Source organism: Seriola dumerili, unplaced genomic scaffold, assembly GCF_002260705.1.
Source record: "Seriola dumerili isolate Sdu_G_001 unplaced genomic scaffold, Sdu_1.0 BDQW01000468.1, whole genome shotgun sequence".
Classification (NCBI taxonomy): Eukaryota; Metazoa; Chordata; class Actinopteri; order Carangiformes; family Carangidae; genus Seriola; species Seriola dumerili.
Window position 1 is genome coordinate 1801854 of NW_019174723.1, and position 26553 is coordinate 1828406.

General features: G+C 42.7%; 1 protein-coding gene across 1 annotated transcript in view; it reads left to right on the forward strand.

Moving 5' to 3' along the window:
- The first annotated feature begins 21097 nt into the window (after positions 1-21097).
- Positions 21098-26553, forward strand: part of LOC111235100 (integrin alpha-5-like) — a 34149-nt gene continuing 28693 nt past the window's right edge. The window contains exon 1 of the mRNA XM_022763422.1: positions 21098-21501. Coding sequence (XP_022619143.1) covers positions 21293-21501 — 209 coding nt within the window. The 5' untranslated portion in view covers positions 21098-21292. The remainder of the gene's footprint in view (positions 21502-26553) is intronic.

Here is a 26553-nt window from a genome sequence, read left to right on the forward strand (position 1 = left end):
TCACTCCTGTTTTATTTTGAAGTAGTTTTCCTTGTGTATCTTTTGTTTTTTTACTTCCTGTCTTTATCCCGTTTCCCTCCGGTTTGATTGTCTGCCCCGCCCTAATGTGTGTCACCTGTGTTCTGTTGTCCTTGCCTCCCTCTGTATTTAAGTCTCTGTCTTCCACTTTGTCCTTGTGTGTCTGTTGTCTTCATGTGAGTTTTGCTGGATATCCAATTCTCCTGTTCATTGTTCTCTAGTGTTTTTTTCTGTGGATTTTCATTTTTTTTGTTCCGGGCTGGTTTATTTTGGATTTGTGTTCTTTTTGGAAGTTTCACTTTTTGCTATTTAATAAAAGTTTAATTTTATTTTGTCTCCATTTTGCGTTCAGTTCTTCCTGCAAACCTGACACATGGTCATTCTCATTCCAATCAGCCTCAGTAGTACTTCCTGTGAAACCTACAATAACAGATGCTTTGGCCACTTAGGGGCAGTGGAAACGAGTTGTGAACACAGCATTGACCTGTCACACGACTAGCAGTTATAGAGCAACATTATGATTTGGAGTTGTGTTTCTGGCCACCAAGTGAATGTAAGTCTGGAATTAACACTCCTTTTAGCTCTGTTTTGGTCTCTACCAACTCCTGAGCTTTTTCACTGAAAACAACACAATGAGAGTGGTGACAGTGAACCGACGTAGTAAAGTTGAGACTAGACAATTAAACTATGAGTTGAAAGTCACCATAGAGCTGAGAGAAGCTGCAGATTCAGGTGATCTTTGAAGGTTTGTCACTACAAATGTTCACACTATGACTTGATTTTGTTATTATAAAAACATTCATTATAGCCACTATATATTTTGATTACCAATAGAGTACCAATAGTTAGTGCTATCACACTAAATTAAGATGGTGAATATGGTAAGCATTATACCATGTAAATTCCAGCATGTTGTCATTGTGAGCATGTTGGCTTGGGGCTCAAAACCCCACTGTGACTGAGTAGAGCCTCCCAGTGTGCTCGTGTAGACGTTGTCTTGTGTTTACAGCTTTGAAAGCTGTATTGAGGTTTGAGTATGAAAAAGAAAGCAATGTGTTTAAATGATGTTTAAACAAATGTTTAAACAAATGTTCCTTTGTCTAAATCTACTTATATTTTCTAATGCTTTTCTAGCTCTGTTCTGCTTTTGATCCTGATGCTGCTGTCGCCCCGGGCTCAAATGATCAACAGCATGTTTGTCGGGGTCAGACTTTGTGTTATAGAAGTGGTGGGAATAAGACGGATATATGTGTTTTTGCAAATCTGGGAAAGGATGTAGAATCACTTCCTGTCCGTTTGCCCTATCCCCTAATGGACAATTAAGTGAATCATGTGAAAGTCCCCGCTTGTGGCAAATGTCTAGCCCCCTACACGACAGGCAAGTTGCTCCTCAACCTTAATTAGTACCATATTCCTCCAGCACGTTTTGTGTTTCTCCATCCTTCTTGTACATAACTGGCAGTGACAATCATTCCCAGCAGGGCTCAGGCTATGTGCTAATGTTTATAGTATTTCTGTTTTTACTCGCGGCCTTACATATTGATTGTTTTATACAAATGACAAAAATTTCCTTTAACGTACGGCTTCACTGGTCTACCTGTAAAAACAATGCTTTGCCCTGTCAACTCTGTGGGTCAGAGTTTCCATACTGGGCTGCGACTTTTTCCCCCCTCTCATCACCCTTGGTGTCATGGAAACATGTATGCAGAAGCAGGCAGTGGTGTGTGTGTGTGTGTGTGTGGGATGGTGTGGGATGGTGTGGGATGGTGAAGGGTGCTTTCCATTTGTGGAATAATCTGAAAGGGTGGAGTTTACTCAGGAAACACAGTGCACAAGGTTACAAGTGCAGATAAGTTTGAAGCTGATAAAAAATACTGTATTTTGGCAAACTGCACCTTATTCCTTTTCAGTGATTAGAGTAAAAAAAGTGATGAGATAAAATATAAACGTTTACTGATTTCATGTTAATGCATTACAATTTTCCATCTGTTAAATACTGGCTTGTTTATAGCATGTTGCCACATGGTTCCTGCTTTGGAAATATCCTGTTTTTGAGGAAAAAATCCATCTGTGCTTTAATTTTGCAGTGGACTCAAATTCTCAGATAATAGAAAATATAAAACTACATTAAAAAAAACATAAAATATGTTTTTCCCATTCTAAATGTACAGGAATTTTGTCATACAGAAACACTATTTTTTTTAGTTTTTTGTCACTGATGCCTGTGTGTGCTGGGAATAAGGTCCTGGTCTTGGGTTACTGCTGGGAAAACAGGCGTAGCATGAATCCAACAGGTGATGGGCTTGATGGAGGATCTTGTCATAACACTGCAGCGCTTCATCGCAGGGGGGAACTACTGCTGAAAATTAATTATCAGGGATGACTTCAGAAAATTATTTATAGCCTCTCTCTAGGGTCTCAGTGGAAAGGGGATCCCGTTGGAAAGGATGGAAGTATCAGAGGCCTTTCTCCAAGAATAAACTGCTCATCTGGACACTGAGCGACATCCCTGTGCATGGTGGACCAAACAAAGAGAAGTGAGGTCATTCAGAGTTTGGTTCTTTAAAGCTCTGCTCTGCATCTGTGAGCTGATGTCAAGTTTTAAGTGTTAGCAATCAGTAACAGATAACGGGTCAGTTCAACCAAATGAACATGAGGTTAAGCTCACTAATGCTCTGGAATGCTGAATCGGTTTCTGTTTACTCTGTTCTTCCTTTCTTCTAGGTCCTTTTTAAAGTTTATGTTTCAGATAAATCGCTAAAAAGCAAAGCAGGTGCGAGATAAAGTCTGTTGTACATTGTATTCAGCTCAAAAGGAAAATGTTGCTGTTCATCGGTGTCTGAAGGATTCAGAAGATATCAGTACTGGCGTGCAGAGTCACCTGAGCTGTGTAAACTGGTAAAGAGGGGAGATTATGCGCCAGCAAGAGGGCAGAGTTAGAAGGTCACAACACTGCTCAATGTCAATTTGATCTCCTTCTTCTTCCTTTAATGACCAGTCGCTCCCAGCTGCTCCCAGACAAAATGTTATGGTTCAGCACGTTTGTGAGATGCCGTGGCTTTCCCATCAGGTCCTTGAAGGGAAATCACAGAGAAACCTGGTCACTGGGGATCTTCGTTTGTCCGTTTTTTTTTAGAGTCAAGGCGTTCGTGAAAAACATCAGAGGACTGCTGTGATCATGGTGAAGATTTACTTGACTTCTATGTCAGACAGAATCCGGAGAGCTGATAACCCCCCCCCCCTGAAATACACACACATGCCACCCTCCCCATAAGGAACTAAGCTCCAGGGGAGAGAGATGAGGAATTCAAACTGCCACAAATTCTTGGCAAAGTAATGTGACGGATGGTTTATGATTAGAATATGTCCTGATCCGCCTCATTTCACCTTCTGGTGCTGTTTCCCACAGGCCACTGTTTTTTCCCTCACGTTGTAACACTAACAAGTCATTGCTTGGTGTGGGCACAAAGGCTTAAAATTGGTGCAATTAGTGTTCTCTTCCTGACCTGATAAAAATTAGAGTGAAACCTTTGCCTGTTGCTGTTGACGGACCGGGGGAATATGGACGTGGGTACAAGCTTCTCATGGTTTTTTTTGGCTGTGTGAGCACGTACACTTATTTTGTTTCCTTTTCTGAGCAGAGGCCATGGCTTACATCCCAGTGAGTGATGGGTGATCCCTGTATCTCATATCCCTAGCTGGAAGATTTTTCTCTCCCTGTTCCACTATAAAGCCACAAAAGCCCTTTCCTGTTTAAAGTGCCCTTTAAAGGGTCGGTTCATCTGAATTAAAAACTCACTTTGTTCATGAAGATGATGTAATATGATCAGACGCTGGACCTTGAGGTGAGATGGTTTTGCCAACAGTCAGTTTTAGTTTTAATTTTGATTTTATTCATCCAGGTTTTTAGGCATCCATCTCCAAGATTTCTTCCTCCATCCAAATACAACAGATGTGATTGTTGGAAGTTTAATTGTTGGTGATGATAGAATTGGAAAATAACATTGAACATCGATTCCTGAGAGTTAAATGTGAGGGTCGATACCACACCCACACCACGTGTCTTTGTGCTACAGTAAATATGAAGCCACATCCAGCAGGCTGTTAGCTTAGCTTAGTATAAAGACTTGAAACAGGGGGAAATAGTTAACTTGGCTCTGTCCAAAGTTTAAAAAAAAAAAAATCTGCCTACCAGCACTGCTAGATTTTTACTTTTTATCATGTCACTGCACCCAGCCAAGAAATAGTTGTAACTCCCCATAAAACCGCAACTGGATGTTTCTACATTTCTGTTTCTACATTTCTGTTTGTGTACAGATTATACAAAACAGATATAATTGGATAATTAGTAAGTGTTAGTGGTGCTGGTGAGTGGATTTTTTTAAACAATTTTTTCAACTTTGTGCTCCATGGATTATCCAGTGGTATAAACAGGTATACTATTTCTGAAAAGACATGTTATTGGTGAAAATTTTTTAGTACTGTGTGGATCATAAACTTCCTTTGTACTGGGATGGAGTCTCAGAGACTGATATCTCTAAACCAGGACAAACACAACCAAAACTATCTGCACAGCTGTACCACTGGTTTATGGTATGGTTTTTGTAAATTGGCTGAACCAACCCTATGAAGTGCACTTAATGCTAAATCATATGCTCACACACACACACACACACACACACACACACACACACACACACACACACATGTGTCCAATCCACCCCGCTCTGTGTTGAGTATCACCAGATTACAGGGTTCTGTAGTTTCTCACTAACATCAGCATCTGACCCTGCAGGCCTTTCCTTGCATTATGGCCCCTTCATTAGGCTCCTGCAGAGTGTGACCACTCACCCAGGGAGGGGAGGTCATCTCCCCGCCCCTTACTAATCACAGCCTTCCCTCCTGAGCGGCCAGACCCCCTCACCAGCAGCTGGCAGGTGAATCAACGAACTCTTTGTCGAATCACCTGAAGGTCTGTTTTCTCCCGTTGAATCTTTTTTTTTTGTTGTTGTTGTTGCTGATTACGGGGTAAAAGCCAGTGAGTCAGAGACATACCTTTGTTTGGTTTTAACTTACAGCTGCTCCTCATTCATTACTTTAATGTTTTCTGTCTTTCTTAGTCATCACAGAGGGCTCTTGTAAGGCATGTTCTTGTGTTTTCTTGTGGTGATGTATACTGTTCATGTTCGTGTTTAGAATCAGACCAAGTAATCCTCTCATTTTTCTCTGTCTGTGTAATCCTGAATTTATGCTGGAACAAAGGGGAAGACCGGAAAATAATGAATCAGATTACATATAAATGAGGGATGAAAGAAGAATGGTGAGATGCAGAGAGAGAGAGAAGGGGGAAGTGGGAGGAAGGCGACTATGATGAGTGCAGGGCTGTGACAGAAGTGATATATGAATGTGGAAGGTTTGGGAACCCTCTCGGTTAATGCTTGGCTTTAAATCACTGTTAGAGCAGGGTGTGTTCCTATGATAGAATAAGGGAATTTAAAGCCCCATACTGTGCTAATGAGGGTACCCGGTGCCTTAAGCCAGCATGGGTGCTCTTGCATGCGGAGGAGGTTGCGGGAAAATTGAGCCACAGAGTGAGGAAGTTCTACAGGACCTCCGTTGTGATTGTTTTAGTAGAGGCACTGAGAAAAATAAGATAGCATGAGGAAACCCTGAGTTGGTTTCAAGGGAAGTCATGAGACATATTCATGAGATATACTCATCTGGATATCTGCGTCATCAAACAGTGTTCAAATATATTATAAACTGTTTTTCAAAGGAACTGCATTTTGGGAAATATGCTTAATCGTAGGTATGAAGCTATATGAAATGACTGCCAGCAGCTGGTTAGCTTAGCTTAGCATAAAGAGTGGAAACAGGGGGAAACGGCTAGTTTAGCTCTCAGCAGGTAACAAAACACTGTATGTCTACCAGCACCTCTAAAGCTCAATGATTGACGCAGGTTATCTGTGAAGAAAACAAAGAGCTTTAGATATTAGTGGTCAATTTTTTTGGTTACCTCTGGCTATCAACTCCAGCTTCATATTTAAGAAACACACTGGAGAGTGGCATCTATCTTCTCGTCTAGCTCTTAGGAAAACAGATAAGGGCATTTCGCAAAATGTCAAACACATTAATCTCATTAATCTCACATTAATATCTGTCGTTGTCATTTTGGAAACACTTAACCCATTTAATTTCTTAGCTAGCTACTGAAACAACTTTGACTCTCAGAAATTATGTTTATATCTATTCCATTTTTAGGAGTAGCTGGCTGGATTATATATTCTGAGGCATTGTTTATTTATAGTGAATAAAGCACTACATTTAGGTGATTGAGGCGGATGGCAGGCGTACAAAGCATAGAAGCGGTGTAGCTACTGCACCAGAGACTTGGCTTTGCATCCCAACTTCTATCTGTGGTTAGGTTTAGGCAGCAAAAGCGCTATGGTTAAGTTTAGGGAAAGACTATGGTTTTGGTTGAATGTAAATAAACACGTTGTGGCTGAAGTCAGTGTTAACTCACTCTGTGCTTACTCTGATCTTGTCCCAACCTTAACCAAGTACTGTGAGTGCCTAAACATAACTATAAAAAAGGTTTATAATGCTGTAGTCACTACAAATGGATATTGTACTGCAAGATCAGACATTTTGGTGCAAAAGAAATACATTGTCAGTGAACATTTAACTGATATGTTCAGTGTCAAAGTATTTGCATCTTGCCAAACAGAAATGAACAGTTCCTCATTACATTGATTGAAATCGTAATCTGGTCGCAGTTCCTACTAAATTTAGGAGACAGCTTTTGCATATTTAAAGGAGAACTGAAAATGTGCCTCATATAGTACTCTTTAGTCTTTCAGTGCGTTGAATATGTCTAAGTATTGTTCGTCCCTTGAAATGAAAAGCCACAGACTCACATTGACCATAGCACTGTCTCCTGATGCCTTCAGTTGAAGTAGTGTTTTCAGTAACTGTGGCAGGATAAACAAATACCCACCTGCCTTATTAAAGCTGGTTTGAACATAAATGATTTGTTCAGGTTGTGTGTTGTAATGGATAAAATGTGGGTGTCAATCTCACATGTTTTATACTTAGTGTGTAGTTTGTACCTTCATTCAAAAAAAAATTGTCAAAAAAAAGAAGAAAAAAGAGCGCAGTTAGATGTGAACAATGTAAGCTTAAAGCGACTTCTCACAGATGTGTTACTGGGACACAGGAAGAAACACACCCTTGGCTTTGTTGTTTGTGTTGAAACCACAGTGATGGTGTTACAACATACTCCTCTTTGGTATCTGTGCAACCACTTCATACTTCAGTACTAAATCTGGCTGATGTTGTATTAATGTTGCATCATAAAAACAGATTTTGTTTCCTTTGGACAGAGGCAGGAGCTGTCTCCCCGTTTTCCAACCTTTATGCTAAGATAAGCTAACCAGCCACTGGCATTAATTTACAGTAAAGACATGAGGCAGGAGAATGTCCTCATCAAATCTAAGGAAGAAAGTGAAAGTATGTAGTTGCCAAAATTTCTGCGAACATTATTGATGATATGATGCTTGCTCTTTCCTCACAGTCATTTACAGTTACAGACTCTCTGCAGTTGTCCCATGTATCATCTGACAGATGATACTTGTCAGATTCGTACTTCAGTATCTTTGAAACAGACCTGAAGTTTTCTCTGATGTTTTTCTATCAGAAAGACAAATGAGAATTCGATTCATAGTTATTCTTTTATTCACTCTGTCAAGTATGCTCAAAAGGCGACCACAGAAAGAGTCAGCAACCTCTCAGTAATACCGAGACTCCTGGAGGTGCTTGGTCAAGAAATAGCTACAGCACGAAACTTTCTGTAAAACCACATCTTGTTTGTGTTGCATCACTGATGTGTGCGACTCAGCTGAGTTTCCCCAGTGAACAATGTCTCGACCCCCAGACAGTGGAAGTGAGTAGGAGTGGAGTCACAGACTGAAGCCTTGCATCTGTGTACTGAAATGCTTCCTCATCTGTGAGTCTGTCTCAGCGACTTTTAACAAAGCCTTCAATTGTATTATTAACAAATGATTTTACTGTAAAATCTTTTTATGTGGCAAACATTGGTGCAGAAAGTGCAGACCACCCTCAGATTAGTGGTAATGTGGTGAATTAAGACACTCCAGATCCCAGAAGCGGGGAAAAAAAGGTTGTTGTTCTTATGAAGTTACTGTTACAGCTCGTCTTGCTTCAGTTTCTGTAATGTGGGGTGAGAACGAGGCTGGTATTAGTTAATCATTTCAGTTGTCAGTGTCTTTTTTTCACTACTCCCTAAGATGCACATGTTTGTCCTGGTACCAACTCAAATCTTCTCTTATAAAAAGGTATCTTCAGAGAGAGATGAACACCTGGAACACCTGGCTGATCGAGGTCAGAGGAGCCAGATGACACCTGTGGAATTCAGCCTCCTCACCTGCTGCCAGGGTGTGGAGCGCCCAGACACCTGGATACAGTCTGGACACACAGTTCATTCTGTTTTTCCCGAAAAAATATCTGGCTCTGACTGTCTGTCTGAGGGTTTATCAGACAGACTTGTGATAAGTGGAAAAAAAAAAAATCTGATCTTCAGAAGCTCCTGCAGATTTCCAGCAGAGCTACAGATCAAAAAGCTCTCTCTAACTGGAAGCATAATGCTTTATAAAATCTTTTCATGTGTTTCAAATCAATACATCTCCATTTCACATCTGTGGGCTTTTCACAGTTCAGAAAGGTTTACATGCACTGAATTTTTACCTCATTTCTTTTTTGCTAAGCGTGTGGTGACTTTAATTGGCTGTAGGAGGTTGCGGTTCAAGACATAAGGACGCCCCGACATGACTGCCATGGAAATAGCACGTTATGAGCGTAGGAAAGCCTTACTCATACAGCACGCGCACACAGAGGTCTCCATAGCTGTGTCATCAACGTGCAGGACTCTCAGCTGAGAGAATGGGCTCTGCACAGCGAGTATAATGACCCCACCCAGCTGCTCTCTGCTGTCCTCATCCAGAAACCTCCCCTCTCCACCTCTCACTAACATCATCAGCATGGTTTGTGCCACAACTGAGAGACATGGAAGTAATTATAGCAGCAGGCACAGGAACATACAGTATAGGCAGGGGGAAGTCAGATCTGAACAACCTAAGAAAATCAAAGCACTGGCTCTCTTTAAACCTGAGAGGGCACTGACCGTTGAATTGAGAGACCGTCAGGAAGAGTGGCGTTATGAAAAAGAAAAGGGGATTTGAACGTATGCTGTTAAAGAGGCACTGATTTCATACATCTCTGTTTACTCATCACAGAGAGCACCACTCTCTGTGTGTGGGGGAAACAGCTGTATGAGGTCTTCAGTGGATCTCGAGAAGCTTTATAAAGTCTGATTAAAAATAAACCTAATGATGTCATGAGGATTATCTCAGCTTGGGCAAGCAACCACCAAATTTTCAACAGAAAGCCTGAGTTACAAAGTGGGGGTGTGAAGTTTGAAAAGCATGGGCGGTACCAGGCAACTAAAGATGCCATCAAGTTTGACTCAGCTTACTGACTGAATATCAGGATGTCTCAGCCTCTGCTGCGTTAAGTCCAATATGAACTTGCTGCAGAGTATATAGAATAGGACACAAAAAGTCTGTCTCAATAACAATAGTCAGGTGCCCATATCCACTGTACTCTGAAACTGCTTTTACTTGCCGTGATCATTCTTCCTGTTCTGGCCATTAAAAGATGAACTTCCATTGTAAGTGACGGGGCACAAAATCCGCTGTCCTCGTTCCATGTTCCGACATATATAGTATAAAGTATATGTGAAGTTAATGTGAGGCTTCAGAAATCTGGGTTTGACAATTCAAGTAAGTATCCTCCACAGTTAAAGTATGAAGTTATTTTTTCATTCCTGTCTCACCACTGTGGCTTAACAAGGAAACACTGTCCAGAGACATCCACTTCATTTGATTAACTCCGTCCTCTGAAGCCTTGCAGTATATAAACTTAAGATAAACTACAGAATATACTGTATTTTTGTACAGAATGAGGCAAAGTGTTGGGAAGAGATCTTTTATTGGCCAGCGTGATCAGGAGGAATGATTAAGTACAGAAAACCAACCAGTGTCAGTGTCCATATGGGCATGTGAGCACTGTTTTAAGATGGAGTTAAACACTGTGACCCTATTTGTTGATGAAAAAAAACATCTGTTATACATTTCCTTCAATTCTTTTCCCAAGCATGTCATACATTTTTAGATTGTATCTGTACATCAGCCAACAAAGACATAACTAAACATATGTTGGTAAATTCAAGGGTATTCAAGGGTAATGGCAACCTTCTAATGCAAACTTGTAACTTCGACAACAAATTAAAGCAATTAAATGTGAGTGAATACCCATACCAAGAAAGTTTGAAAGTCTCCTCCATACCGTAATGGCTTGAAGTATAATGAAAGCATATTTATTTAAGAACTCTGTGCCTTGAAAATGGTCAACAGTAATGTAATGTAATGTATACGCAATTTGTAGTTAATGGGCTAAAACATCCAAGGCCAATGATGCGGTCTCTGAAATCACTTTTTCTTTCTGGATCCACACCAGCGGCTTTGATTCTCACAACATCCATGTAATTATTTCCGAATCCAGATGATAATTTTTCTCACCACTCATCTGACATTTTCTCTGATCCTCCCATCACAACATATTTTTTTTCCCCTCCTCTTTTCCACCCCAGCAGAGGTCATTACCGTTCACATCACATGGGGTATTACAAGACAACAAGGTATTTCTTCCAAGAGTAAGCCAACTCCTCAGTGGCTGTGGTTCAGCCAGATCCTGATGAGCTGAGGTGGGTCCGTCCAAAAAAGCTGGACGCACCCATGACAGCAGCTCCTCAGGGAGTCCACCCCTCCCTCCTTGTTACTCATGGAAACCTACATGTTAACACGCACAAGTTTACTGGGAGACTCAAATGTTCCGGGCTGTCCATGTCCCCAAGTTGCAGGGGTGGGACGGTGGGCGGGGGGTCCGCTGTGAATGTACACATGATATATACTGTGTGTGCATATGTGTATGAGTCAAAGTGAGTAAGACAGGCTGAGGGGATGGGGGCTGTGTTGTAAAAAGGGAAATTTCTGCCTTAACAGCTCCCGTACCTAGGCAGAATGCACGCAGAGGCCTGCGCCAGATCACTAATAGAAACCAGACACATGGCGCACGAGGAGAGAAGCTTTGACTGCACAGCTCCAGAGGGATGCACTGGTGGAGTGACGGATGAGTGGAGGCAAAAAATAAAAAGGAAGAAAGACAGAAAGAAAGAAGGAGAAAGAACTGGATAGATAACGAACTTTTAACCGTCATCTGCCCTCGGAGGCAGCCTGGGATGGGACCGTTAACTCCCTATTTGTATCTGAGGTTTCTCCATCCTCTCGCAAGATGAGTACTACTGGCTGATAAGGGGGAAGCCAGCATAGCACTTAACTGAGATAATTCTTTAAAACTAAGCCTGCTGTAAATGTGAGAAAATACTCTACTGCTTGACGTCTTATTGATTTGACTTAACGGATAAAGCACCTATAACTACAACCACATGCACGCACAGATAACCACCCAGCTTCAACTCTGAACTCACTGACAGCATATTGACATGTAGCCAGCAGCGTGGTAGAAGATAAACATGGTCATAGAAAGTTGAGTATGGTGTAATAGTGTGCTTTTTTTTTTCATGAGACAAACTGCGTCTGAAACGGGAACAGAGTGGGAAGAATTGGAACTACTTGAGTAATTTGGGACATTGGGACGCCAGATCAGATGATTCATAGTCATAATTTTGTGAATCAGATGTTTTCTCAAGACCACCAGACCCTTTACCCTGCTCACAGCCTCCTCCTTTCCTCTCCTCTCCTCTCCTCTCCTCTCCTGTCCTTTCCTCTCCTCTCCTCTCTTTGCCTGGAGAAAGCTCCATGTTGGTCATGTGTGAGACATCCAGCGAGTAAGCACAGAGGCTCCACTTCAGTCTTTTTCTGCCAGTGCTGTGTGCCAGGTCATAAGCAGGGACAGTGAGTACTAGTGAGGGGGGGCGGCGGCATAACGCTACTCTCTGATAAACGCTACCGAGAAGTGCACTGCCTTATTTAGAATCACAGTTGGAAGAGGATTTGAGTCACAAGGCAATCGGCAGCACAGTCTCTCCAAGGGGAATTCATTAGGGAGAATGAATCAGCATTTTAGCACAAACATTAGGTGTTGGTGTTTATGTTGAGCAGACTTTGCATGAGATAGATATATTACCATGAATGGTCAATTCCATGTCGGAGTGAGACATTTAGTCTCCAGGTGGTAGAGATGAATCAGCAGTCAGAACAGTGCCGTCACTTCCCAAATGAGTCTTAGAAACTGGAAATGAATGTGTGTAAATGAAAGTGAACACACACCTTGACCCGACTGACCAGACTGACCTGACTGAGCTGGTCAGCGTTGCTTCATTGTATCTCTCTCTCATTCTCATTCACACTCTCATTAGTTTTCTTCCTCTCTCTGCTCTCCTCATTAAAAACAGACATGCACCTGTAAACCAGAGTCCAAAACATGATTATTTTTTGTAGAAAGTGGGAAACAGAGCCCCAGATGTAAATTAGAAACTTCATGAATATTTATGGAACTGTCCTCATTAGTTTTTCTTTAGGAAAAATGTAGCAAAAACCTTGGTTACATTTTTTTTAGATAAATAAATTAAGATCCTTGTTGCTTGTTTTTGGCTGATCGCAGTCTTGTTTGTTTGGTTGTAAATATGTGATACAAACATTCCACTTCCTGTGGTGGCTTTATGGGAAGTTAGCCCCGGTCAATATAATGCTTTCCTGTTGTTTTCCACCTTGGTGTTCCACAATTGATAATTAGTTTTTAGTGAAATAAGAGCAGAAGCTCTGTTGTTAAAAAATGTATATTTTGTCATTTACTCCACAGGGAAGACACCGCTGCTGCTCCAGTGTGTAGGTGGTCCTTCACTAAGCCCTAAGCTGTGTTATATTACATTACCAGCTCTGCCTGTTATGTGTGGTCAGGAAAATGCATTTTGTCAGAGCTATAACCATAATGCATTTAATATAATTACAGCAGTGCTACGCAAAAGCCAGATTGAAGTCACATCGCCGATGTGACTTTAATGTGGCATGACGGTAAATAGTGTTGTATTCGTTATGGCTGAGGATAGAGTGGTCACTCGTGGAGACATCAACACATTTGTCTCAACAACACCCAGCATTGAATAAACTGTGAAATGAGTTTTTTTTTTTTTTGCTCTGAGGAGAGTTTCCTCCACACAAACACAGGAAAACTGGTGTTATTTGGTTGCCGTGCTCGGCTGTGGCAACATGGCACTGCTAATCTCTGCTAATAATGCAGCATGTGTTCCCCGATAAAACACCCCAAGATCAGTCAGTCAGTGTGATATCCAGAAATTATGTTTACAAAATTAGGGGAAAAGGACCCATCTCTGTGCTTTGGATGAAGGTTTGGATACACCCATCCTCTACAGAACAAAATAAAAGGCAAGACGCTATTTTTAGTCCAGATCAGGCTGTTTGAATTATGGATTCCTTACAGCCAGGAGAACAGTCATACAAGCTGCAGCAGACTCAGTATTAACGACTGTCCCAAAGCGAAAAAAAAAAAAAAAAAAAAGCCTACTAAAAAGATTTTCCATGGAGATGTCCCAGAGTTGGATTCAGCAGCAATAAAAATACCTGCATGGAAGACTTTTTCCTACTGGCTATAGCTTGTATTTCAGTGATGATTTTAAAACTACTTGTTCATGTCGTACCATTATCAGCAGCTCACAACATACGGCTTGAATATTTAAAGGCTTATATTTAACAAATAAACTCAGAACAGGTGGAGGATTTGGTGGAGGTCCTTCTAGGATATTTAACACGTGAACTTTGGGGATGAGTCAGATTACAAGCCGAGGAAAAAACCTGCAGTTGAACCATAATAATGCTACTGACCTCGCACCCTTTCATTACAGGAGACACTTCACTTCCCCTCTGCACTGTTTGCTTGTGTGTCTTTGGTTTGTTTGGACGGTAACCCTATCCAGTCGGGGGACATGCTACGTGCCAACTCCTCCTCTAATGCCTTCATCAATCTTTACCTCCACCAGAAAAATGGTATTACCACGCCAATAATTTCCCAGGGCCCCTCACCCTGTGCCTGCACTGTGTGGGACCCCCACTCGTATAAGGGAAGGGAGTGAGCTATTGCTAAACAGCTTCACCAGACCACCTCTGGACGTGACCTTGCTATGACTTGTACATTAGCGAGATGACAGAATACCCTCTGCATGTTGGTTCACACCAGCTGATACTACTAATGCACTGATCACATACCTCTGCTGGCTTCTATATAAGGCTGCGCAAGTGCGTGTGACACCTCGGTGGTCTGGACAGCATTAATATCAACATTGACTTATAAGGACGAGCAGAACAGATTGCAGAAAGTCCTGGGGGTAGGTGTAACTTTTTAATGGGCATTGTGACTCACCATCCCAAACATTGATTCTTGATGTTTACAGAAGGTGACATAGCTGAAGTATGGTACATTCTTTTGAGACCTCCACATAATTCAAGACCCATTATATTGTTAATCAGCCCTGGCTCAGGAAATTCTGGGCAGGACATAACACACAATATCTCAGGAAGTAGTCAGAGGAGAGATAGTGGGAATAATAGTGATTACCAGAACAACATGTTCAGTTATGGGTTATGTAATACAAGGGATAGTGATGTCAGTCTAGCTGTCTTTCAGTTCATCTTTTTGGTCCAGACTGAAATATCTTGACAACTATTGGATACGTTGACAGGAAATGTAGGTGTTCATGGTCCCCAGATAATTAATAGGTGCTCCTCTGTCTGATCCTCTGGAGCTACCAACAGGTCGACACTTTAGGTGAAATCTCTCAACAGCTATTGGATGGATTGCCCTGAGATTTGGTGCACACATTCTTGCCCCCCTTAGGATGAAAAGTAACAACTTTGGTGATCCCTTCATGTTCCACACAGCGCCATCATCAAGTCAAGAATATTATTTGTTCATTTATTACCAAATACTTGCAAAAACTAATGACATTCCTGTCTGCCTCAGCTCTACTTTGATTTTAGTGGTGATTAACATGCTAACAGGCTAACCTAGAATGGTGAACATGATCAAATAGGTTAGTATGCTTATGTTAGCATTTAGCTCAAAGCACCACTGTGCCAATAGTAAGTACAGCTGTATGGAGGCGCTAGTGGCTGCAGACTGGTTCACATATGAATCAAAAAGAAAACAGCAGAGATACATAAGCATTTAGCAGCAGGCTGTGTTGAAGGATCCTGCACTGCACGGCTGTGTGAATAAAAGTCAAGGTCGGCTACGGGAAGGAAGAGATAACATGACCACAATAACCAGAAACATTCATCAAAACCGTATTAATTGTTATTGTTATTGTTACACACATAATGTTGATGTAGATGATACATGATGATAGTAAATGACTCCACTGTAAAAACACTTGCTTACCCACCAGTCTTGCTGCAAACACGTAGAGGACACATTATGAGAAGCTTTTGTTTCATCAGCCATCATTATTGTTCCATCAATCTCGTCTAGAAATGTGTCCAGAGGAAATACGACCATTCCGCTGATGAAGTGTCGAAAGTCAGTGTAATGGTGTTGTGTCTACTAGTGCGCTCAGCGATTTGTTATCATGAGATTTCTCAAGTCACAACACAGAGTGCGGTAGCTAAAGTCCTTCTTAAAGAGTGGTGCACCCCCTTCAATCATACTTGTAATGCAAATACGTGCTTAAAACAGCAGTGGCTGAATCTTAGCCACTGCTGTTTTTGTAACAATAACTTCCGACTGTAAAAAGAAAAAAGAAAATGTTTACGCTTATGTCTATGAATATAAGAAGACACAGTATGCTATACTTACCTATGAACTGCAGTTTGTTCTTGCCATGGGAAGCTGGGTGCGACTGTTTTTATATGCATTGTGTCAAACATGTTTGGCCAAGGGGAGTGGGTGTGGGAAAGCAACAGCAGCAAATTGGAGGGAATGTGTGAATGGTTGTGCGTGTGTGTGTGTGTGTGTGTGTGTGTGTGTGTGTGTGTATGTGTGTGTGTGTGTGTGTTGTGTGTGTATATTTGCGTGTGAAACAATAACCCGAGGCTCTCCAGTGATCACACTGATTCACTGCCCTCTCCTGCTGTACCCCCAGATACACACAGTTTACAGCCACATTCCTTCTCTCCGAGGTCTTGCGGTGGCCCCGCAGCACGCACCCGCCCCAATAGCATAACACAGGAGGGGGGTCAGGGGGCACACCATTACTCTGAGAGACAAATAGGCCATCCAAATAAAACATGACACCCTAAACACATGACCTGAATGCAAAACTGGACGACTGCCTGCGCACACGCCCTATTCAATGTCATCTTTTTAACTCAAACATTCCTGTTCGCAAGTTTCCACCATCATATGGGTTTTGACCTGGTTTTGGAATTAGACCCGCTGCAGTTTATTTGTTGTTTTTTAATTATAACTTGCAATCCCTCTCAGAGTGTTACCAGCTTTATGTTTCACTGTTTTTTTCTGGTATTTAAGAGGATTTTCTTATAAGTCCACCTTGTACCATGTTTTGTAGCCGAGGTCTTGCATCTTGTCTTGCTTCATCAGCCTGGCCACTCGGCCTCGGTGACCTCCTGTTAAATGATGTCAAGCGTTTTATGCTGCCTCTTAAAAGGTTGTGTTTCTAAGCAAACAAAATCAGTGAGCTAGGACTGAGACTAAATACTGCATGAAGCGCAGGGCTGGCTGTAAGTGCAGGCAGGTTACAGTTGCTGTTTGGGGACACTTGTGTGTGTTATGGACTGTAGAATGAGGGCGATGGAGCTGGTGGTGGGGTCGTCTCCCCCCACCTCCATCAGTTTGCATACTGCTGCTTTACTGCCCTGCTCCCTCAGACTGATTAGCAGATGTACATAAAAACACAACTTCTCATTTCCAGGTGTTTTGTGGCTGTTTTAACAAGGCAACTAAACAATGGACACTGTTTGAATCATCTTCCTCCCCACACACGTTGTCTCAATTTGTCTGGATTGACAGTAAAAGCTCACAAGAGGAAACCATAATGCAGAAGGGCGGGTGATCTTTGCCTTGTAAGGAGCCTCCTAGATGATTTCTCCTTCTAAAACAATCAAATGATTCACTCCGCCACTACGTTGCTAAGAGCTTGTGTTGAAAACAATGGACAGTCCACTCAGCAACACTGGCCAGCTCAGGACTTCCACCCCTTAATGACAAATCTGTCATCCAGTGTGCAATGTCTCAGACTGGCTGGAGAAATCAGCAACACTTCACCACCCTTCCTCCTTGTACATGGGGAATGTTACAGAAAACAGAGGGGGAAAAGCAGTGCGGAGTGTGCATGTATGTATCATGTGTGTTTGTGTGTGAGCGTAACAGAAACACAAAGAATAGAAACCTGGTGAAACAGGAAGCCTGGGCTGGCTTTTACATTGGAGGAATTTCCTGTCTGTAAGATGTGTATCACTGCGTTTCTGCAGTTGAGGAGAGACAGAGAGGGGAAGAGGGAGGAAGGAAGGAAAGTTTGCTCTGTGTGTTTGAAAGGCGTTTCAAGACAGGTTTCAGGCTTAGGATTTAGATCATGAGGAGGTTTGAATCTGAGCCACAGAAGCCCATTCTTCTTAAAGACAAACATAAATTGAGAGCTGACCTTTTTTTCACAACAGTATAGCCCCACATTTTCTATCATTTACCCCAATTTCTTTGCACAACAAGACTTTTTTTATCCAACTTAAATGAAACAAATCCAGTACACGTGAAAGGAACTGGCAAACTGCTTGAAGGAACAAGCAGAAGTTAAATCTGACTGATTGTTGTGGCGGGTGACTTATGTGTGTACAAACTTATCCAGTTGCCTGTTGTGGCCTTTATTTGCTGTCTGCTCCCGAGTGGTAAAATGGTGTTTATTCTGCGACTTAAAAGGCTAACAGTTGCCTAATGGCAGCCATCAGTGTGTCTCCCCCACCCCGCCCCCATGGTCCCCCATCAGTGTCAGCCCACTGTTTGTGCTACAAAGAGAAATGGGATGAGGGTTGGGTGGAGGCTGGTGCCTCGGGGATCAAGATCATTTGAAAGTGGCAGATAGATTTAGCGATTGTGTTCTGAGTAGATTCAGAGACCACCTTGATTTTAAAGTTTGAGTGCTGCACCGATTTAGCACAGCGCTCCTGTAGCACTGTCAGACTCACAATGGACAGTAAAAAAAAGTAGCAGATACCACTTTTTTTTATTTTCATTCATTGTCAAAATCTGGCACCTACATTACCCACAATGCAATTTAACTGACAAATGTTTGGTTAGAGTTTTGGATGTGCTATGCTAGTAGTGGCTAATGTAGCCTCCAGCTGTTAGCTTCAAGCAGAGTTGAGGAGCAGGCTGCAGAGATCTGGTAAGCTCACTTCTTTCTAATTCTACATCCTCTTATTTTCAAACTTGTAGTTAGCACTGACTCAAGTGGCATCACTTGAGGTAATTTATCAGACTTCACACAGCTCCCTCTTGAACCATAAAAGGCTCTATACAACTTTTTAAACATATGCATGTCTAAAATCTGCTGGCGCTATTAATAATATGCCCCTATATCGGAAAACATGTGCTCACTCACCCAAGAGGAAGAGGGTCAGTGTATGTGTGTGTACACATGTGTGTGTCCTTGCATGCATGCACATATATACACCTGGCCTTGCAGAAGTGCCAATGTGTCAGGTCTATATTTAAAATAGCTGGCCAGTTGTGAAATGTTCTATAAGTGTTTTGCTGCACTTCAGATCTGTTGCCATAGTGGCTAAGTGATGATGTCAAAGCAGAGGCATTGGAATAAAACCACACCCCCTTTTTCAACAGAAATCACAGTTGGAGCGAGACGGAAAATACTGTTCAGTTAGCCAGCAGCAGGCCAGGCTCTGGCTTCACACAGAAAATATGCTTAACGGAACACACTTGTACACACTGGATTGTAGGTTGAGTCGATACTGGACGACACACCTACAGACGTGTGTGAAGAAGAGACAAAATGCTTGAAAGATACTGGCAAATACTGGTCATTTAAGAGGTCAAATAGATAACTGTGGGCGGTTCAATAACATAAGAACAGAGCTGTACAATTAGGCAGACGCCCAAGACTAAGAGTGACTAAGAGCTGATTGCGATTATCTATTTCAAAAGTATTTTCTCATCCCTCTGACTGACCTCATACATGAGGTCATGGGAGTATATGTAGGTGACTGTGGCTTCAGAGTTTCAGAATAAACACAAATGAGCCGAAATACCTTTCATTTTGAGTCATCAGTATGTTTGTGACAGACGAACAAACATTTCCATTACAGAATTTGCATATGTTATTTATTTTGGAAACCAAATCACAACTTCAGTGGGAAAGTTTGGACTCCAAATCACTTTGATGGCTACATGTAATCTATCTGTCTGTCAGCCCCGCCTTGAACTCTGGCTCTCATTTATCTACAATCTCATCCTGAGGACCTAAAAACAGAATTGGACTCTTCCAGTATTACAGCTTTGAACCATCGAGTGCCCCCAACAGCTGTGAACCGCTCCCCCCTCCCTCAGTCGCTCTGGATTACTCCCATCACTCTACAGGCAGACCTCGCTCCCTGTATCAGGGCGCTTCAGACCAGTTATAAATACGAGCAGCACTTGACAGAGAGTTCATGTTGCTACTGCGACAAAGCCAAATTTGGCCCCTGTGTTCAATCCCTGAGGCTTCAAGTGAATCAGCTAAACCAACAGTCACTAATTCCAGCCGGCCTGGATTGGTTTATTAAAGGTCTCATTTCAGTGAGTAGTCGCTTCTCGCAGCCTAACCACTTTCCTTTAGGATCGCGTGTGACTCAGAGGCAGGAATACAAAATCTTCCCACACACCCCCATGATCACCAAGGGACATCGTATGCCCGAATCAGATCGGCGCTGTAATTAGATAGAAATACATATGGATCACACATTTAGTTTCAAGGGTGTGTAGTGGAGGTATAATTAGTGTGGAGTTGTACAAATAAATCACTTGGGAAGTTTATTTGACCTGTGGAGCAGTGGCAGTTTATATTCCTGGTTTTAGTAAAACAAAATTGAACACAGAACTACCTTATAATTATTGAAAGAGTTGGGGTTAAGGCTACTAAAAGTCCCATTTTTTATACTTTTAATATCCATAAAAAGGTATATTTGTGGTTTAAAGTACAAAACACTGCATGTAGTTTTACATCTCCTCTCTCAAGCTCCTTTCTGGAGCTCTAGCAGGTCGGTGAGCCAATCAGAAGAGAGGATCAGAGCCTCACTGAGCCCCTCTTCTGATTGGATGACTGTTTTCTGAGTGGTCAAATAAAAATATAGCAGATTTCAGGTAAACACTCACAAAATAAATAAAAAAAAGACATGGAAAAAATCTCACTTTATACAATATGGGACCTTTAATGCTCACAAAGGACACACACAGTGCTTAGTGACAGTCTGAATTCCTGACTTATCAGTGAAAACCTGAGAGATAATGATCCACAAGATTATCATGTCATGGACAGCAGAAGCATCTAAATAGCCAACCATGTACTAGTTGGACATATGAAGTTTCATTGACCTTCCCATCACCCAGCAGACTGCCTTCTCTGACACCACCTTCAGTCTCAAAAGGTCAAGATAACTGAGATAAAAGGAGAATTTTGGATCCATTGTTCCTTTGGTTAATAATCTTTGTGTTCCTGATAAGAAAGTCTCCCAACTCAAAAGTGCAAAAATTACCATATCTTTACCACACTGGTAAACATACACTCAGAGATAGGTTAGTGGATGAGAAGAGCCCTCTGCAAAGTTTTTTTTTTAAGGGAATCACAGGCTCCTCCTCTTCCAAACTTTGTCACTGCTGTGGGAACTCCCTGCTCCATGTATCATGATTAGGTGAGCAGAGAAGGCGTGGGCCTTGGGAGAGGCAGAGAGAGAGAGAAGCACGGAGCGGAGTGAGGAAGCTGAGAGGAGCTGACGGAGCATTAATGAGATATTGGCCGGTTAGAGTTACAGGGATGCAGTTTTAGCCGTATGCCGCAACTGTTTTCAGGCTTGATCTGCTGATTTGAAAAAAAAAGCGCGGAAACTGGGACATTTTTCACCAGTGAAAAGAAACTTTAGTGGATTAATTTATTCTCCAAAAAATGGGATTGGGACGGTTTTGCGTGAAGACGCCGAGGATGGTGGCCCCTCTCGCCCGCTCTCTCTTTTGTATCATCGGGCTGTTACTCACTTTTTCTCAGCCTGTCTGCGAGGCGTTCAATTTGGACGTGGAGAATCCAACTGTTTACAGCGGACCCAAAGGGAGCTACTTCGGATATGCTGTTGACTTTTATTTGGCTGATTCTGCCAGGTGAGATTCTTTAACACAAAAGTTAAGTAGCTTTACAGTTGTTTTATTTGTAAAAACAGGCTTCTTTCAGAAACAAGCTCCAGCAAAAGTCTAAGACATTTGTGTATTATTTTCCTCTGGGCACTTCACGAAATCCAGTTGTACACAAATATGTTGCGCACAGCGTGCAAACTTTCCACTGGTTTATATAGGAGTTTTTTTTGCCAAACTTCAGAACATTTACAACTCCCCTGTTAAAGTTACAGAGCAACTTTCCAATTGGAAAAGAACACAATACATTTGTCGGATGGTCTTCTGGCTCTGATATGAAATCAGGGTTTTTAAGTATATACGGTGCCTCCTGAACACATTCTTTACGCACAGCGCACATACCCTCAGTGTGCACATAACTCACTGTAATTGAATATATTCAGGAAATTGCATTTATGTTCTAAATGACTCCTACATTAAAGCCCGGATTATGACAATCTAAAAGAGTGGCTGTTTCATCATAAAAAAGGGATGAACCCAGAGAAAGAACAGAACCTTTTGGAATCGTCCTCAAATCTTAATGTCATTGCCCCTCACAAAATGACATTTAATTCTGACCTCTTAATCTGCCCTCGCTTTAAAACCCTAGAAAAAAGCCTGTTAACTGCAGCCGTGAGCAATCGCGTCATATTGGACTGAATGATTGTGATGCCTCCTGGCTCTGTGGGGATGTGATCCCTGTGACACCCAGCAGGCTACCGCCGTCTCAGCACTCATCCTTATGAGATTTTTAGTATCAGTCTTTTTTTTTTTGTTGTTGGACTTAAACTCATGCATGACATGCCTGTGGTCTGGTCTAATACCCCAGCAGTCTGAGGAGAAAATAATACTGTGGAACATCCTGACTGTCCCTAGGAGCATGTGGTCTTTGTATATGAACTAGGGTACAGAGAAAAAGCAAGGCATGGGTTAATATGATAGATGTGCATTCAGTAGGTTTTTGTGAGCTGCAGTGGACCCAACCCTGTAATTGTAATAATCATTTACAAAAGGTCGTGCAGCCACAGTCAGATTTTCAGTCAGACATGATCAGACTTCCTGGCTCAGTGTGTGTCTGCTGAGCACTAAAGGTGTCTCGGCCCACCGTTCAAGCAGACCAGCATGCTGGGATTTCAGAAAGGGCTTTGTGCCGAGTGGGCCGTCAGCAGCTCTAGTTCCCCCTGTTTCTCTTCCCCACTTCCCTGGACAGCAGACACGCAGACATGGGTAGTCCCCCCACCCCCCTTCCCCTGGCCCCCACTGTCTCTTTAAAAGCTTGCTGCTATTGGTCTTCATTTCTCTGCCTGAGAAGAAGGGGGCTTCAGGAGAGCGGTATGATTTAGTACGTGAGGCTTGTATGCATGGACCCCACTGATGTCATTCTGCAGGGCTTTTTAATTCATCTATCTCCTTGACCCCCCCCCCCCCACACACACACACACACACACACACACACACACACACACTGTCTAGCCCCTCTCCCTATCATCCCCTCATGCCATTAAGTATGAGACAGTAGACGTCATCTTACTGATGACTTAATCTGAACTTTTCTACACTTGTGCAGGAGGAGATGAGACAATGGTTTTTTTTTAATGTGCAAGGCAAGAATAATGGTAAGGTATGGCTTCCTACAGCCCAGCGCCCTGTAATTTTCCTGTGGATGATATGTATTCAGAAGTCAAATGTCAAACTAAACAAAGTATGAGTGAGCAGATTTAAGACCATGAATCATCGCTTTATCTGCGAACCACATTTACGTGCCACTTTTCATCCACAGTTTTTCTTAGAAGTCGACACATCAAAACATAGCAGAGTCCCGAAATTAGTTTCTGTTATCTGTCGGTTTTTTGCCATCGCAACCATCATCGCCCACGCTTTGGAGACATGAGGAGCGGGGGAGTAGCTGGAATCCCGGCGGGGTGAGGTCATTTGAGGGATGCACCGGGAGTTTATTCCTGTCAGGATGAGCTGCTGTGAGCCTGGCTCGGACCTCATGAGTGAAATTATTGCTGTTTTTACAAAATGTTTTTGTACATTACTGGTCAGACTTCTGCGATGTGTTAGAAGGGAGGAAGATACTTCTCCCTGACATGTCAGGCCCACAAATACAAAGGCTTACTTTCTCCTACTTGGACTCTCATCCCCGACAACGAGTTTATATACGAGGGTCTGTCATGCCCTTCGGCCTGGCGTAATAAAATTAAGTTTGGACACTGGCAGACGGCCCACCATGGAAGAACGCCTGAGGATAGTGTCTGTGAACTGTGTGACAGCTCTTGTCAGATGCACACAGGAAGGGCAAGAGGATATTCGGTCCCCTCGTGTGTGTGTGTGTGTGTGTGTGTTATTCCATGTTGAGAGTAGATGAACTCCCAACAGTCTGTACTCTCTGTATGTCAGTCACCACACACACCCTCCTCTCTACATGGGAAGGACTTCTGAGCGCTGACACTCTCCTCAAATAGTTTCTAATCAAGCAACAGTAACCGACTCCGCTTTGACTTTCTCCGGTGCCGGGCAGGGATAAGGGAGTGGATGATACTGAGATAGAAACAGTCAAAGGTCGGGGGGGGTGGGTGGGGGGGGGGGGGTGTAAATAATAACAGACCTGGCCTGGAGTGTATGAAAAGATGGAAAGGCTTCTGATGCCTGTCGAAAAGTGAAGGCAGTGATAGTGATGAAAGATGTTGGAAAGCTTGAGATTATACGTCAATAAAAAACTATGTCAGTGTGAAATGATGGAGGATCCCCGGGTGGAGATAGTAATATATTCCAGTCCACGCTTGGGCTTGAGTGACACGTCGGTGATGTGAATTAGCTCACGGATGGTTTGGCCCTGATGAGCTCAAGCCGAGGTCAGCCGGTCCATGTAGGTCACTCTCCTCTCAAACAGGGTTAGAGTTGAACTAATATTGACATTGGACTGGGGTTTCCTTTGACCACTAAAGCAGAAGTGTTTTCTCTGCGTCTACACCGAGGTCCCTCTCCATATATGATCAGTCTCATTTCTGTTATTGTTTTCAGTGGTGTCCTTTCCTAGGGACCTGTTTCTAAATCAAACTGCTAAGTGTTTGAGCTGCAGGAGCGCAGCTTGTATATTTGGGCTGCCAAGCTTTTCTTCATCCAGGTTCTTGTCGTTGCGTGCAGACAATAGAGCTCTTTGTCTGACGGCAGAAATTGTTGACTGTTTTCCATTGGAGGAGCTTTTCACTATGACTCAATACTGTCTTAATTTATTGGCCTTGAGAGATGCTTCTTTAATTTTCTGTTGTCAAACTTTATGTGCAGCCACGATAATCAGGGCAGTAGGTTGGGAGCATTAGTGTCTGTTGCTGTAAAGGTAAGTCAGGATATACTTAGCATGGCTACACCGCACTCTGTCTCAATCATAAAGTGCCTGTCTAGCTTTTACTGGTCTGTTGGTGGAAGGGGGTTTTGAATAATGAGCCTGTGTGTGTGTTTCACTGGAAAAAGATGTCAGTGTGGACGGTGACGATGTGTTTAAAGGGCCTGTGGACCCTGCCGTCACGTCTGCAGTATTGAGTTGGGAATGCCCCCAGGACGTCACGTCTACTTTGGAGTGGAGTTGGCTGTGGGTCAGGGTCGTCCTGACTCATACTTTGCTAGATTTAATCTCTGACTGCCAGCAGGTCTGGTTTGTTTTAACCCCAGGTCATGAAATGACTCACATCTCTAGTAACTTGATAAAGGCTATCCTTTATATGGCAATAAGCACATGACGCCATTGTCCGTTGGTGCACTAAGAAATTCTATTGGCTGAAATTCAAATCAGCATCAGTTCTCATATTTGAGATGGAAATAAGACGTAACCTCTGGCCATTGCTGTCTATGAATGTGTGTGTTTGTATGTATGCGTGTGTGGGTGCGGCTGGGGGTCTGGGTGCACAGACAAAGTGTTTCAGCAGCTGCTTCAACCCCCCGTCACCACGTTTAATACAAACAGCCTCCCTATCCTGAGGTGAGAGGACTGGACCCCCTGACGTGGGCATTGTGGAGAGGTGTGAACCACCAGCAGTTAAACTCCCTGCAGGAGGATTTTAGGGTAGTTGGAGTGTGAAAGGGGGAGGGGGTGGTGGGCAGCAGTTTGGTACGAGAACGTGCATAGGCTTGACCATAAGTCATGTTTATATTTTGCAGCAAGAGGAGGAGGTTAACATTTTTTCACTTGCCACTTGTGAAATGCTTTTTGTAGTGAAATGACATCAGTTGGTGCTTTTAACAAAACAGCCGCTGGTTTTCACACATTAACTTTGTGAAAAACACTTACAAGGTTTGTGACGTTCAGTTACAGGATGATTGTTCCTTGCTGAAAGGTTTGAAGTAAAAACAATCATTTCAAAATCAGCTTGGTGTCAACTTGCTACCACACTAGTAACTCCGAACCCCATCTGAGAGGGGCAAAATGAAACCATAGTTTTTGCATTGCCTTTGGATGTCCACACATATTTCCTGCGTGAAAAGAATCAACATTGTTTGGGGAACTAGGCCCGCAGCACTTGTAATTTGCAGGCCACCTGTTGCTCAACACTCACTTCTGCTGAGGAAATGATTTTCTGATCATACTGAGATCACATCCTCGACAGACTGGACTGTTTATCAGATCAAGAATGGTTGGTGCCGGTTCAGATCTCAGTGGATCCTTTTCAAGTTCACCCTGGCATGTGGGAACGTCTATAAATTGTTATAAAAGACACGACTTTGCTCCAGGCCTGTAGAGCGACATACAGATCCTTTATATGGTTCTGCGACTCGCAGTACCATCTGACCGCCAGCAAAAAACGTGGCTTCAGCTCAGCACAGTAGACTCTCTGTAGTCAGCACACGCCATCCCAACAGGCACTGCTACTCTCATCATCTTCAGGCTCCTGGACAGCAGCACTGAGAACATGTGTGTATGCGGTGCGTGCGTGTGTGTATGTGTGTGTGTGTGTGTGTGAGTGAGAGTAGACAATCGTCCATATGGCAGCCGTAAGGATTCAAACAGCTTCTGTCTGGCCTTGGCTCTGAGAGGACGTGAGA